General features: G+C 39.6%; 1 protein-coding gene across 5 annotated transcripts in view; it reads right to left on the bottom strand.

Moving 5' to 3' along the window:
• The window catches only part of LOC123611421 (ceruloplasmin), a 70347-nt gene extending 55932 nt beyond the window's left edge, over nt 1-14415 (bottom strand). For 2 of the 5 annotated variants that reach the window (XM_045503321.1, XM_045503318.1), the window contains exons 1-4: nt 14036-14375; nt 6407-6654; nt 4443-4655; nt 3374-3547 (exon numbers count right to left, since the gene is read on the bottom strand). In XM_045503321.1, coding sequence (XP_045359277.1) covers nt 3374-3547; nt 4443-4655; nt 6407-6654; nt 14036-14181 — 781 coding nt within the window. In that variant the 5' untranslated portion in view covers nt 14182-14375. Of the gene's footprint in view, nt 1-3373; nt 3548-4442; nt 4656-6406; nt 6655-14035 lie in introns of all 5 variants that reach the window. The other 3 variants (XM_045503317.1, XM_045503319.1, XM_045503320.1) reach the window with 3 other exon arrangements.
• Nucleotides 14416-16448: the final 2033 nt, after the last annotated feature.

Genomic DNA, 16448 nt, shown 5'->3' with positions numbered 1-16448 from the left:
AATTCTCAATAAGATACTAGCAAATTGAATTCAACAACATATAAAAAGAATTATTCACCATGATCTAGAGGGATTCATTCCTGGGCTGCCGGGTTGGTTTAATATTCGCAAATCCATCAATGTGATACATCACATTAATAAAAGAAAAGATAAGAACCATATGATCCTGTCAATCGATGCAGAAAAAGCATTTGACAAAATTCAGCGTTCTTTCTTAATAAAAACCCTTGAGAAAGTCGGGATAGAAGGAACATACTTAAACATCATAAAAGCCATTTATGAAAAGCCCACAGCTAATATCATCCTCAATGGGGAAAAACTGAGAGCTTTCCCCCTGAGATCAGGAACACGACAGGGATGCCCACTCTCACCGCTGTTGTGTAACATAGTGTTGGAAGTGCTAGCATCAGCAATCAGACAAAAAAAGGAAATCAAAGGCATCAAAATTGGCAAAGATGAAGTCAAGCTTTCACTTTTTGCATGATATTCCATGTAGATGACATGGAAAACCCAATAGACTCCACCAAAAGTCTGCTAGAACTGATACATGAATTCAGCAAAGTCGCAGGATATAAAATCAATGTGCAGAAATCAGTTGCATTCTTATACACTAATAACAGAGCAACAGAAAGATAAATAAAGAAACTGATCCCATTCACAACTGCACCAAGAAGCATAAAATACCTAGCAATAAACCTAACCAAAGATGTAAAAGATCTGTATGCTGAAAACTATAGAAAGCTTATGAAGGAAACTGAAGAAGATACAAAGAAATAGAACAACATTCCGTGCTCATGGGTTGTAAGAATAAATATTGTTGAAATGTCAATACTACCCAAAGCTATCTACACATTCAATGCAATCCCAATCAAAATTGCACCAGCATTCTTCTTGAAGCTAGAACAAGCAACCTAAAATTCATACAGAACCACAAAAGGCCCCAAATAGCCAAAGTAATTTTGAAGAAGACCAAATCAGGAGGCATCACAATCCCAGACTTTAGCCTCTACTACAAAGCTGTAATCATCAAGACAGCATGGTATTGGCACAAAAACAGACACATAGACCAATGGAATAGAGACTCCAGAATTGGACCCACAAAAGTATGGCCAACTAGTCTTTGACAAAGCAGGAAAGAATATCCAGTGGAAAAAGACAGTCTCTTTAACAAATGGTGCTGGGAGAACTGGACAGCAACATGCAGAAGACCATTCACCATTCACAAAAATAAACTCAAAATGGATAAAGGACCTGAATGTGAGACAGAAAACCATCAAAACCCTAGAGGATAAAGCAGGAAAAAACCTCTCTGACATCAGCCGCAGCAATTTCTTACTTGACACATCCCCAAAGGCAAGGCAATTAAAAGCAAAAGTGAACTATTGGGACCTCATGAAGATAAAAAGCTTCTGCACAGCAAAGGAAACAATCAACAAAACTAAAAGGCAACCAACGGAATGGGAAAAGATGCAAATGACATATTGGACAAAGGGCTAGTATCCAAAATCTATGAACAACTCACCAAACTCCATACCCAAAAAAACAAATAATCCAGTGAAGAAATGGACAGAAGACATGAATAGATACTTCTCTAAAGAAGACATCCAGATGGCCAACAGGCACATGAAAAGATGCTCAATGTCACTCCTCATCAGGGAAATACAAACCAAAACCACACTCAGCTATCACCTCACGCCGGTCAGAGTGGCTAAAATGAACAAATCAGGAGACTATAGATGCTGGAGAGAATGTGGAGAAACGGGAACCCTCTTGCACTGTTGGTGGGAATGCAGACTGGTGCAGCCACTCTGGAAAACAGTGTGGAGGTTCCTCAAAAAATTAAGAATAGATCTACCCTATGACCCAACAATAGCACTTCTAGGAATTTACCCAAGGGATACAGGAGTGCTGATGCATAGGACCACTTGTACCCCAATGTTTATAGCAGCACTCTCAACAATAGCCAAATTATAGAAAGAGCCTAAATGTCCATCAACTGATGAATGGATAAAGAAATTGTGGTTTGTATATACAATGGAATACTACATGGCAATGAGAAAGAATGAAATATGGCCTTTTGTAGCAACGTGGATGGAACTGGAGAGTGTGATGCTAAGTGAAATAAGCCATACAGAGAAAGACAGATACCATATGTTTTCACTCTTATGTTGATACTGAGAAACTTAACAGAAGACCATGGGGGAGGGGAAGGGGGAAAAAAAGTTACAGAGAGGGAAGGAGGCAAACCATTAGAGATTCTTAAAAACTGAGAATAAACTGAGGGTTGATGGGGGGTAGGAGGGAGGGGAAAGTGGGTGATGGGCATTGAGGAGGGCACCTGTTGGGATGAGCATTGGGTGTTATATGGAAACCAATTTGACAATAAGTTTCATATAAAAAAAATAAAAATAAAATAAAGAAACCTAGGATCACTATTCAAACTGGGTGGTCCTAGAGATAAGATAGAAATTGGTTCTGGGAAACACCATGAATGTATGTGATACAACAGAGGTACGACCAGACCTATCCAGACTAGACCTTGAGTATCTTTTTCTAACATCTATTTTGTTAGTGCATAACAAAGGCAGGATTGAAGTATAGAAAGAGGACCTTCCAGCCAGAAATAAACAAAAGTTGGTGGGGTCGGGGAATCTGTACTTTGTTAATTAGTTTGTTTTTCTGCTTTGGTAGTTATTTTTGTATTCTCGGTTTCTGAGTAAAGGTAATTTTGAAGAAGCTGAATACAAACAAACAAAAAGCCATACTTATTGGTCTAGTTGATGTTAAGAGATTTAATTTCTTATGCAAATTCTGAGTGATAGACAACCTTACTAAGCTCATTATTTTGAGTCTGAGAATTAAGGAGGAGCCTAGGCAGTAAAGAAAGCATTTCTAGAAGAAATAAAGTGAATTAAAAGATAGAAAAAGAATGATGCAGAGGGACAATGTATATATAAAAGAAATACCTTTTAGAACTGTAGTTTGAGCTATTTTAAGTATAGTTCAATGCTTTATGATATAAAGATAATTTTCAGCATTTAGTTTAATAATTTTAGGCAGCCTCAAATAAATATTAGAATGAGTTTGGAGAATAAACAAACATATAAATAAATATAACATACGTATACATTAAACCAAAATTGATGATGTTTTCTCCTTATTAGTTTGGGAACAATTTGGTGTATCCAGTTTTACCTGGCACAGAGTTTTGATTTGATCTGTTTAGCTAAATATGAAGTTGCAGGTTTAATAAACTTTCTTATCAGGGCCAGAGATTAGAAACATACTACTTATTCATGTGAAGGAATAGATCTAGCAGACTTAATGGATCAAGAAAAATAAGATTAAGTTAACATGCTTTCTGTAATCTTACAATACATCCTGTTACTCTCTTGGAAATCTTCGTTATCTTCCTCAACTTTCTCTGGTTCAGAGCAGTAGGTTTTAATGTTGTCATATAGGTACCAGCTGAGATTTTCATCCACCACAGAAAACATCAGCACAAATTCTTGGTCAATATTTTTTTCTTTTTCTTGATCCAGAGAATCTGAAGTGAAAATTACTATTTTAGTAGAAGTTACTCTTTAGCATGTATTTTTAGCAGGTGATTTATAGCTTTAAAATTTTACTTTTCTAATACACTCCCAATGTGGATTTGTCACTTCTGTTTTACAGATGGAAACACCAGGAAACTTTATGTTCAGTATCCTGAGCTTATAGATACTCATATATCTGGATGCCCATTGACCACGTAACTATTCAATGCTTTTTTGGCAAATGAGAAGGTTGGAATTCAAAGTTGTGTGTATATCTTCTGGTGCATACATCCACAAACTAAGACAATAAGTCTTTGAAGGTAACTCATTATTGTTCAAGTGAGAATTAGCTTTCAAGCTCTTTTTTTTTTTTTTTTTTTAAGTAGACTTCATGCCTAGTGTGGAGCCCAATGTGTGGCTTGAACTCATGACTGTGAGATCAAGACCTGAGCTGATGCTTAACTGACTGAGACACTCAGACGCCCCTGGATTTCAAGCTCTTGAGCTGCATTGTCTTCTTCATGATGCTGGAAATAGTTACTGTGATATTATATTTACCAACGCAATGCAGATAACTACAGATCTAACACCATGGAGTGCCACTAAGGGAGTCACTTCTGGTAAAGTCACACATCTCTTCAACACCACTGTTGGAAACTGGATACAGCAAACCTATCTTCCAGGAGAGCATGTTTCTTGCAGCGTAGTAATGGGTGTGAATACTTGTTCCATTTATTTCTTCTTCTTCTCCTACCCTGTTGTTTTCCCCTTTTTATCTAGATTCACTCCTTCTCAACCTTACCTACTCAGTCATAACACAGAAGATTTGACTTCTATGTTAAAAAACAAACTCCTCTGTCTCTTGCCTGTTGGTCATACACTGTGAGCAACAATGAAAAAATTTACCTTTTTTACAGAATATTAAAGGTCCGATGAGTCCTGAGGCGATATCTTTTGGAGCATCAATGTGGGAATGGTAAATCCTGGTCACACAATTGCTATCTTCTTCACCAGGACTTTGCTCTTGGGTGGCGTTCATTACATATGTGTACTGCTCACCAGGATGCACTTTGTCATCTGCTTTGTGAAAATCTGTGGTGTTATCAGGATAGATGGCCCCTAAGAAGCAATATGCAGTGAAGTTACAAAGTGAATGTATTTAAACTTAAAAGAGAGAATAGATGATCCATTAATTTATTTGGCAAACGTGTATTCAACTTGTAGTATGTGCCCCTTTGGGAACGTAGTGATGTCCTATATGAACACACAAGCGTGAGAAGCTAATGACTAGGGGGTCTGGAAGCTTCACCAAAAATTTGGTTGTTATTTTTTAACTTACTGAATACTTACTGAATCTTAAGGGAGTAGTAATAGAGCATAGTGACTTCTGGTTTGCAGTGTAAAGAACCACTTTTGCTCTGGGGACATGGTATGGAAGTATGAACAAAATGGCTACTCTCTCTTATCATTTGAGACATCTTATAGGATGTCAAATTTCCGCCCATGAACTAACTATGGATTTTTAAAAATTCTGTAGTTTTACTTTTGGAAATTTCCAAAAATACGTAAAAGTTGAGGAAATAATATGATGAACTTCCATTTACCCATCAACCAAGCTTTAATAATGATAAACTCAAGACCAATCCTGTTTCATCTACACCCCCACCCACTCTTAACTCCATCACCATCGAATTAATTGTCAAGCAAATCCCAGGCATCATATCATTTCACTAATAAATACTTGAATATATACCTCTAAAGGATAAGAACTGTTTTTTCCTCTAACATGAAGACAATATAACTACCATGCCTTAAAAATGATTAATACCCTACTATGCCATGAATTTGTAAAAAAGAAATAAGATGGCAGTCAGCCTCTACGCTATGAATGTAACTGTTTGTTTCAGAAAAACAAATAAAAATATATGGTCAAAACATTCACCTTCTAAAGCAAAGCCTCTGTGAAAAAAGAAAACTAATAATTTTAAAGCTCTAACTTTATCTTAATTTCCAAACTTAATCCTTATAATTTCAATTAACATGGTCTCCACATTTTTGCTTATGATAATGCCTGACATTCATTGAGCTATTACCATGTACATCATTGTCCCTATTTTACATATGAGGAAACTGAAGCGCAGAGAATTTAAGTAACTTAGCTGAGATCATTATTCAGCCAGTGAAAGACAAGGCTGCACTTGAAGCTTTGTCTATTACTTTCAAAGTCCTCGCTCTTATCCATAACAAAACCCCACCTTTTTTATCATTATCATCAACAAGTACTAAAAATGATATCACAGACACCAAACCTATTCTTTGTTCTTCCTGTACCATATTTAAGGTTTCTAAGTCCTACATTCAACTGACCTTTCTGTTAATTGTATCTCAGATGCGACTCTGGGGTCATCCAGCCATGTGTACCATTTGACTGATGCAAGAGACTACTCAGACTGCCTTAGGTAGGACAGAGTTAATCCAGAGTTAGGATGGTACGTGACAATGACCACAGTATGGTCACATGTAGGAACTTTAGAGTTAAGACAACCCCTATCTTGAGTCCTGTTTCTTCCCTCTGGATGTTTGCCTTTTCTAGGCCTTCATGCACATTGCCTAGTCCTCTCATTCTCTTTGGCTGGCGAGTTGCCAGACACTGGTAGGGAAGTCCCAGCTCTCGCTGCCTCTCACTGTATAGTCTACCCAAGAGTTCTTTCACACACGCAAGTGCAACCAAGGGAAACACAGCATAGTAACACACTTACACATCTTCTCCAGGAGGGGAGGCCATAATCTTAGATGTAAAAAAAAAAAAAAAAAAGGGCTCCTACTGAAAATTACGAGGAAATTCCAGCTAGAATATGAGCTGAACTTACCCTCATGTTCCTTATGGTAAGTTACTCCATGTGGATGGAAAGTGTAGGGCCTAGAGGCAAAGTTTTTTAGGTGAACATAAACTTTATCTCCAGTTTCAGCTTTGATAACAGGGCCTAAAAACCCCAGCCAGACAGGTTTTTCTATAATTGTGCTAAAAGTTCTGTCTGTGTACTGAACATAAAGGGCCTTCTTATACAACCTTCCAATTCTATCTGGGCCATTTTGAAGATAGATATCTGAATGTTCCCTGCAAAAGAAAAGAAGACAACTCTATCAGAAGCCATCATTTCTGGGGATAACATTATAACATCTCATGTAATTAAAGAGAAATTAATGACCATATCACATCAAATGTTTGCCTGTTATTGTAGGGGTGCTTCCAAAAATGAAGAGGTGAGCTGACACTTACCCTCCTATTTTAAGTATGTGAGGCGTCCCGCATCAGGTGTGATAGCAGCGAATCATGTGTGAAGCCACCATTAAAATATGGTGTATCTCACCAGACTATTTTTCTACAGGATTTTTATGTTACAATACAGAAACATTATGAAGTCGAATACAAAGTGAAAGCAAAATGTTAGGGTAAAGCAGTTAAGACCTTACTCACCTATTACTCTTTCAGCTACTGGAAGAAAATGAGTTTATAAGCAGTGAGTCCGGATATTTGAGACTTCAGAGTGTGTATATATTTTGTTTTCCTAAATACATAAAATTAATGATGCTATACTAATCCTACATTTTTTATTTCCTTTAGCAGCACTAAATCAAGATCGGAATTGATGTGTGCAGTGTACGTGGGTTTTAAAATTACCTTTGGATGCAAATTACCCTTATGTTCTTTTAACCCTTGGCTACCGAAAATGTTTGACTAGTGAATGTTTATATTCTGCTTTGTGGCTGATTAATAGTTGCTCGAAACTTTTCTAAAAATGTTAGCAAAGTAAATTGTAGTGCGGGGTGGGGGTGGGGGGAAAAAGGAAGAAAAGAAAAGGGAAGAAAGAAAGTGGGTTTGGTGATCACACTTTTAAAGTGATTCTTAGGCTGTCCTTAACAGAAGGCTCTAAGTAGCTCATTGGGATCTGTTGGTGAGTAACACCATCTACCCATTTAGGAGGACTCACCGAAAACCTGGACTTTGGCAAGCCCCTCCACAAATGGGATCTCCTCCGATAGAATAAAAACTGCTAACACTCAGGCTGATGATCTGGGGGTTGTGCTTCTTCGTGTGAGTGTGTGTGCTGCGGACTTTCACCTCAGGGATCTTTGATGCCTCACCATTTCTTCTTAATTCCTGTGGAGCCGGCAGATCTGACTGAAGAATAAACTTTGTGTCCTCAGCTGTAAGCTCCTCAGAAAGAGTGAGAAATACTTCTTTTCTTCAAGACGAGAGGAGGGCTTGTCTGGAAGCTCTGGACTTCCCTTGCTGCAAAGTTTAAAGGCCCAGTTTTTCAAAACTCTAGAGCTGTAGCCCAATATTTCCTAAGTTTGGATGTGCGTAGGAATCTACCGAGGCCCTTGAGGAAATGCAAGCTCCTGAGCCCCAGCCCCATTTATTCTGATTGCTTGCCTCTGGGGCAGGGCCCAGACGTTCATAGTTTCTAACAAACACCCAGCTGTGTTCTATTGCAGGCAGGCCGCTCTGGGCTCATGGGTAACCTGAGGGGGAGGCTCCGAAGTGAAGGAAAAGAAAGCTGCCTAATCCCAGAGGCAGTGGGATTTCTTGGGACTGTGAGACAGAAGGGTGGCAGATTCTGTTTCCAGGCCATACCCTGGTGGCGGCCAGACCTCTGTTGGTATAGTTGCATGAGGACATCCGATTAAGCCTGAGTGCCGGAGGCAGTGGTGGTCCTGGAGGCTGAGTTTGAGTGGCAGCAGGTGTTGGAAACAGCAGAGCACCACGCACTGGACTGACCAGAGGACATCGACCATGAGGATCTCATCGTTGGCACCACATACCAAGGACCCCACTTTTCCTGGATTGTGTGAACTCCAGGATTCCAGATTGTTCACCGAAAAATGAACCCTTTTGATGGGAAGGGGGCCAAGCTGGAAGTTAGAAAAACAAAGAAGAGGCATCCTTTGTTTTATTTCTCTCAGCTGGTTCCATTTTCTAATTGTTGTGGTTTCCATTTTGTTAGAATGAAATAGAAAAATGGATTCAGGAAGGCTCAGAGAGACTTCAAGGGCATCCAAATGCACGGGAAAACAGGACAGGGGTGTGAATTCTTCCTCTAAAACTGCAGCATTCGTATTAACAGAAATGGTCTTAACAAGTGGATGTTTTAACAACAACAAAATTCTGAGGCACTGAAGACCATTGAGATTGAAAGCAGATTCCTGCAGTACTCAGTGCTGCAAGGAGGTTAGCAAGAATACAGTGTTAGTCTGGCATATGGCTGTAGCAAAGCTCACAGCGCAAAGACAGAATTCCTCTCTAGTCACCAGACGACCCTGGCCCGCTCAGTCTTATGCAGGCCCATTCACTTCTGAGGGTAACTTTTCTCCAGCATCTCTTATTGCTAGGAGATGAGTCCTGGTGATATTTTTTTTATTTAAATTTGTTTTAATGTTTATTTTTGAGAGAGAGGGAGAGAGACAGAATGTGAGTGGGGCAGGGGCAGAGAGAGACAGAGCGAGACACAGACCCTGAAGCAGGCTCCAGGCTCTGAGCTGTCAGCACAGAGTCTGACGCAGGGTGAGAGGCCACAAACCGTGAGATCATGACCTGAGCCAAAGTTAGATGCTTAACTGACTGAGCCACCCAGGTGCCCCTCCTGGTGATATTTAAATAGAGATTCTAATCTTTGTTCTAAAATGCCCTGTTGAGGGGTGGCTGGGTGGCTCAGTCGGTTAAGTGTCCGACTTCAGCTCAGGTCACAATCTCGCGGTCCGCGAGTTCGAGCCCCGCGAGTTTGAGCCCCGCGTCGGGCTCTGTGCTGACAGCTCAGAGCCTGGAGCCTGTTTCAGATTCTGTATCTCCCTCTCTCTGACCCTCCCCTGTTCATGCTCTGTCTCTCCCTGTCTCAAAAATAAATAAAACGTTAAAAAAAATTAAAAAAAAAATAAACGTTAAAAAAAAATAAAATGCCCTGTTGATACACATTTTACATAGGTCAAAGTTTTAAAATAGCCCTAAAATTCTTTTTTATTGAATTTTTAAAAGTGTATTTATTTATTTTTGAGAGAGAGAGAGAGAGAGAGCGTGTACAAGTGGGGGAGGAACAGAGAGAGGGAGAGAGAGAGAATTCCAAGCAGACACTGCACTGTAAGTGCAGAGCCTAAGGTGGGGTTGAACTCATGAACTGTGAGATCATGACCTGAGCCGAAGTCAGAGGTTCAACCAAATAAGCCTCCCAGGCGCCCAGCCCTCAAATTCTTAAGGCTTCATTCAATACAGTGTGTGTTGATACTTTCTGAACATGACTCTGAAACATTTGGGAGTATGTCACGTCCTGTTCCAATAAAATTCAGTGGGCTTTGCCAGAATGCCTTCACTGCACATTTCTCCCATATTAATCACCTCCTGAAACAGGACAAGCATTGCCCAATCTTCAGGGTTCACTCTTTGTACACAGAGATTTGGGGGAGGCAAGAATTGCTTTTAAAGTAGTTGATCTAAAGTTATATCCAGAGTTTTTAACATTTGGAATTGCTTTTATATACACAGCAGTATGCAAAATATGTTTCCCATCTTGTTTTTGTTTTTTTTTTAAACAAAATGAACTCTTGACCAAATTGGGAAATATTTCACATCATGTGATACTTTGGGGGAGGTCTATTTGATTATGTGCTGTCTACAAAGGAACATCAAAGGATCATCAGGAGGTGTCTATTTAATTTCAAGGGCACAGGGGCACCTGGGTGACTCAGTCAGTTGAGCGTCAGACTTCAGCTCAGGTCATTAGCTCACAGTTTGTGAGTTCAAGCCCCACATCAGGCTCACTGCTCTCAGCGCAGAACCCCTCTGTCCTCCTTGCTCTCTGCCCCTCCCCCACTTGCGCTCTCCGTCTCTCAAAATAAACATTAATTTCAAGAACATAGTGTGGGGACTAGGGTCAGTTACTGGAAGTTTGCAGTAAGTTTCCCAGTTATTCAGTCAAAAGAATCTGTTATAGTTGTTCTTTGAATCAAGCAAATAATTCACGTTAATTGTAGATCTTTCTGTTGACAATTGTAACATGCTCTTTTCTATTCATTACAAAGATATTGTCTCCCTCTCAGTAATCATATCCCACCTTTTTATCCCCCCATCTTCTAGAATCCTATAGCCAACTCTTACAATTTCTGGCAGATTCAGACTCAGAAGTGAGTTTTTAATGGTAGTGGAATTAAAAAAAATTTTATACTGACTCAGTAAGATGATAATAAAGTTACATCTTCCCATAAATTCAGAATGTACTTGAATGGTCTTGGCTTATGTTTAGACGTGATTACTGAAATGTAGGTAATGGGAAAAGTTTCTGGATTCTTGTCTTCATCGGTTGAGACACAGGACATTAGTTTTCCATTGCCAAATAACAAATTGTCACATGGTAGCTTAAAAGAACACCCACTGATTGTTTCACAGCTCAGTGGGTCAGAAGTCTGGCATGGCATGACTATCTTCTCCGCTCAGGTTATCACAAGGCTGACATCAAGGTGTTGGCTGGTCTGAGCACTCATCTGGAGGAGCTGGAGAAATCTGCTTCCAAGCTCATTCAGGTTATTTGCAGAATTCAGTTCACTGTGATAGTAGGATTGAAATCCCCACTTCCTGGCCAGCTGTAAGCCAAGGACCTCACCCGCCTCCTCAGGGCCACCTGTATTCCTTCTCAAGTGGCGTCTTCTATCTTCAAGTTAGCAGCAGTTTGTTGAATCACCTCAAATCTCTTTTCTTCTTTCTCTTCTTCTTCTAGAGAATTCTTTGGTTTAGATTAGGCCCACCCAGATCATCTCCCTATTTTAAAGTCAACTGCACCACTGAATATAACACAGATCACAGAGTATTCGCTCACCATACGGACAGGTTCTGGAGGTTTAGGGCCACCTCTAACATGGTGGATTAGGAGATGGGGCCTTTGGGATGCACTTAGGTCATAAACATAGAACCCTCATACATGGGATTAGGGCCTTATATAACATGCTCCAGAGAGATTTGTAGCTTCTTCTACCATGTGAGGACACAGTGAATAGGCTACTATAACCAGGACTAACCAGGAAGAGAGCTCTTACTAGAACATGGCCACGCTGGTACCTTGACTTTGAATTTCTCAGCCTCTAAAACTGCAAAATACATTTCTGTATTCTTCTGTGGTATTTTGCTATAGCAGCCCGAAGAAACTAAAACCGCTGGACATGCTGGTAATCAGACACAAAGAAGAGAGAAACAAGTTGCTACCTAAACTCATCTATACAAAAAGTTTAGCATAGTGTTGGCGAAATTGCTGAATCTGTGTTCAACAGTCACAGTTAGATGTAATTGAAAAAAAAAAAAAAAAAAAAAGATCACAGACAGAGTGAGCAGCGCCATCTAGAGTCCAAAGATTCTAAGCTGTCCTTGAAGCCACGGATGATCAAACCAATGTTGCAAAACCTCCCTAAACACATACAAGACACAAGAATATTTAAAACCAAAGGAATCCTCTGACCCCCACCTCCCCTCCCCATTCTTTTTTAAAAAAATTTTTTTATGTTTATTTATTTTTGAGAGAGAAAGACAGAGAGCGCGACCACAAGTAGGGGAGGGGCAGAGAGAGAGACACAGAATGTGAAGCCGGCTCCACGTTCTGTACTATCAGCACAGAGCCCGTCACGAGGCTCGAACTCACACAGAACCCCAACTCACAAACTGTGAGATCATGACCGAGCGGAAGCCGGATGCTTAACCGACTGAACCACCGAGGCGTCCCTCCCGGCCCTGTTCTTAATAAATTCCCTCTCTCTTCTGTCTTCTCTAGCTTCTGGTATTACAGACCCTCAGTGAAGCATGCTTGGAGCAATGTCTTGTACTTCGCTTATGGTCAGTAAAGCTGATTTGATTTTTAATCATGAGTAATAGCAGAAGAATGGTGGATGGAGGCTTGGAGTAAAGCAGACTTTTTTTTTTTTTTTTTTTAATGTGTCTTGTTTCCCTATAGAAACCATGTATAATTTACATTGTATTTAATCAGGGAAAATCTTGCATTCATACAAAATAATTTGCTGAAGTCATGAAAATAGGTCCTATTCCTAAGAAGAGAATACTACCTCAAAACCAGGTTTAAAAAAAAATTATTGTAGGATGTATTAGTTTTGTTTACAATCAGTTATTTTTAGGTCAGAAACTTTGCTTACTGTATATCACTAAATTAATAATTTAACAGATATTACTAGCAGCTATGTATTAATTTTTTACTGTGAAAAATGTCAAACATACATAAAATGAGTGAGAATAGCATATACCCATCAATAGAACCAACACTTATGAAGATTGGGATACTTGTTTAGCTATTTTTAAAGATATAATCTTAGCAGCTGATTGTCATTGGGTTCATTTATGCTTTATCAGCATTAAAATGCATTTTAAAAAATTTTGTAATGTTTTTATTTATTTTTCAGAGAGAGAGAGAGAGAGAGAGAGAGACAGAGCATGAGCTGGGGAGGGGCAGAGAGAGAGGGAGACACAGAATCTGAAGCAGGTTCCAGGCTCTGAGCTGTCAGTACAGAGCCCGATGCAGGGCTGGAACTCGTGAACGGCGAGATCACGACCTGGGCTGAAGTTGAATGCTCAACTGACTGATCCACCTAGGCAACCCTAAAATGCATTTTTAAAAGTAGTAAACATGGGGTTTAGTGATAAATGTTTAATTGGCATTATTAAGACTGATGACCTCAGTATGAACTTCATTATAAAAACATCAAGAGCTATACTTGTGCTTTTCTATATTGTATGGTGACTATTGCTTGAAATAAGAGGGCTTACACCTGAAACACGAAAACATTTAAGTTACACAGAGGTTTTTCTGGCGGGGGGGGCATCACACTAGCTAGCTCACATATTTTGTGCATGTCTGATGTACCTCGCACTGTACTAAGAGCTTTACGTGCACCCACTCTTCAAAGAACCCGATAAGGTAGTTTTGTGATCTCCATTTTCCAGATTAGCATGCTAACGCTGAGAGAGAGAAACTTAATTAACTGCGAGTCAACTAACAAGTCTTAAGCACAGTCATGGTTATTAAAATTGTATTTGATTTCTATAAATGATGTTTTAAAGGATTAAAAATCATTTTAGTCTTACCTGCTAATAATCAATAAGTGGTATAATCAATATAACATTTTGTACTGTTGTTATTTAAATTAAAGTACTTCTGCACAAACAGACAGGAAGACTGAACCCTGATGAAAGATGCAATATCGACCGGAGGAGGTAATAAGCCCACACAGATCCCCCAGGACCAAGGGGAAATCAGTCGAGCAGCCTTCCCACCCCACCCCCTACCAAAACGTGCCCAGGAATTTAGAGGAGTTTTATTAGTTTCCCGGATTTCAAGTCCACATTTTGCAGTTTCCATATACAACAAATTAATAAAACATTTTATCTTCTTCCCTTTATTTTTTAATTAGTAACTTATAAATTTGGTCTGTACACAATAAAAATAGTGACTTACCTGTCAACTGAAATTAGTCTCTTTTCCCCATTGTCAGGCGCATAGTTCCAAGTTGTTTCGATAATCCCAATGTAGTAATGTTTCTCTTTCGCCCAGGCTGAGTTACTATATAAAAGTAGAAAAAGACCCAGCAGCAAAATCTTCATTTTTTTATTTTCCCTCGTGCAGCCTGAGAAGCAACAAAGTGAAATCAGAAGCAGGCAATTTTATAAATAAGGCTTTCTTCCTTTATTTGCTTGATTGACACATCTTCAGGTTGCACAAAAGTAAATTGTTTCGTAAAAGCAAATAACGTTTCCCACTTCGGCTCAGTTCTCGTAAGCCCAGAGGGAAAAAAAAAGGTTTCTGTTGCCAGGCTTCTCTGATTACAAATAAAAAAGCCAACAGTTATTGTTGGAGCCACTAGAGTGTGCATAACTCTGCTTTCCTCCATTTGTTGTGTAAATTCCAGGAGGGCAAAAATCATCTCTAAATGCTCCCTTTGTTCCTCGAACAATATGCCACAGTACAGCGCTCTGCTCGCAGTGAACTGTTAATAAATCATGAGGAAATTAGGCAAAATGGTTTAAAATGTGTCACTCTTTACTTTTGAAATGGCTAACAATACTTGATTGCAACTTGATGATATGAAGTACGATATTTAGCATGCCAAATTTAAGTATCCCACAATAAGAATCTTATTGTGAAGGATTTATCTATTTTGTATGCTCTTTAACACATCTGCATAGAAAGTTTGCCAAATTATTCTGCATTACTATATGCAAAATAACTAGCAGAGCATAACAGGGGGTGATAATTCTGTTTTATCATTAAAGAAAGCAGACATAAGTAGATCTGTTTTCTTTTTTTTTTTTTTTTCTTTTTTTTTTTCAACGTTTATTTATTTTTGGGACAGAGAGAGAGACAGAGCATGAATGGGGGAGGTGCAGAGAGAGAGGGAGACACAGAATCGGAAACAGGCTCCAGGCTCTGAGCCATCAGCCCAGAGCCCGACGCGGGGCTCGAACTCACGGACCGCGAGATCGTGACCTGGCTGAAGTCGGACGCCCAACCGAATGCGCCACCCAGGCGCCCCAAGTAGATCTGTTTTCAAAGGCAAAGGTTGGTCTTAGTAAATAGGGGTTTATTACCCTAAGTGAATACAAGTTTATTAACAGAAAATCCTGGTTGTAACACTGCACATTTTGTGTTAATATAATCCTTCAATGCATTTTATGTATTTGTCCCAAGTTATTTATAGAAATAGATTGGCATAGGAGAAAGAACCCTGATGTTTGCATAATTCATTAATTTAATAAGTATTAGTGAGTGAGCCCACTGTGTGCCAGACCCTGTTCCAAGTGCTGCAGATACAGCAGTGAATAAAGCAGACATGAAACCCTACCTTCATCAGCTTATGTTCTGCTTGCAAGAGACTGGTAATGTACAAATGAAGAGAGAACACAGCTAGTATTAGCAACAAATGCTATGGAAAAAAAAATCAGAGAAGGACAATAGTAAGTACCAGGGAAGACAGCAGGATGAAGATCAAAATCTGATGGCACCACATCATATCAGGCAAGAAACTTAACCTCAGTTTCCTCACCTGTAAAACCTCAGTCTGGGAGGACTATTGTCCGAATGGTAATTGAAATGATCTACTAAGTTAAGGCATAGAGATACTTCTCCCACCAGCTTATAATAATCTTAAGTAATTGCCCTGATACAGAAAACTGAGTTCCAATGCTCGGTATGTGCCAAGACCACCTTCTAGAGCCACCTTTAACTATTGTGCCCTCATGTCCACTGAGAGGAACACTGGCCAAAATCTGTGCCTTGCAAAATGCTGTTCCTTTTAAACATTGGTGTCCAGAGGGGCTCCTATTCCCAAATGTTCTACTTGGAGGGGACATCATTTAGCAGTTCATACTCCCAAAGGGAGAATGGCACAAAGCCACTGTATGAGCCAATAGCTTTCTGAGCATTTCCTTCTTTCTCATTCTCTACTCCATGCTCAAACTCAGCCCTGAGAGATGGGAGGATGGTGATCAGATCACAGCAATAATCCCTGAAGTCACTTTTTTCAGTAAGTCTACCCCATTCCCACCAAGTTAATTAATTAATTAACACACACACACACACACACACACACACGCAGCTCAGGTAGTACTATGGAGGGTTCCAGAATGTATACTTCTAGCACCACTTATATTGGTGGTGAAATGAAATGGTTAAACAGTAACACTCCTGACCAGTGGGAGTAAATATTTTATGTTGCAATGCAGAGAGGGTCAGGAAGTCCACATTTCTGTCCTGTTTTGTGACAGTTACCCTTCCCATAAAGCTGCCGAGTGGCAGGAAGTAGGGAGAATGCGCTGAGCCTCAGGACTGTCTAAATAAGCACTGTGGGCTAATAAGCAACCAGCCATTGACA

This window comes from Leopardus geoffroyi, chromosome C2 (assembly GCF_018350155.1).
Source record: "Leopardus geoffroyi isolate Oge1 chromosome C2, O.geoffroyi_Oge1_pat1.0, whole genome shotgun sequence".
Classification (NCBI taxonomy): domain Eukaryota; kingdom Metazoa; phylum Chordata; class Mammalia; order Carnivora; family Felidae; genus Leopardus; species Leopardus geoffroyi.
This window is presented reverse-complemented; position numbering and strand designations above follow the sequence as displayed.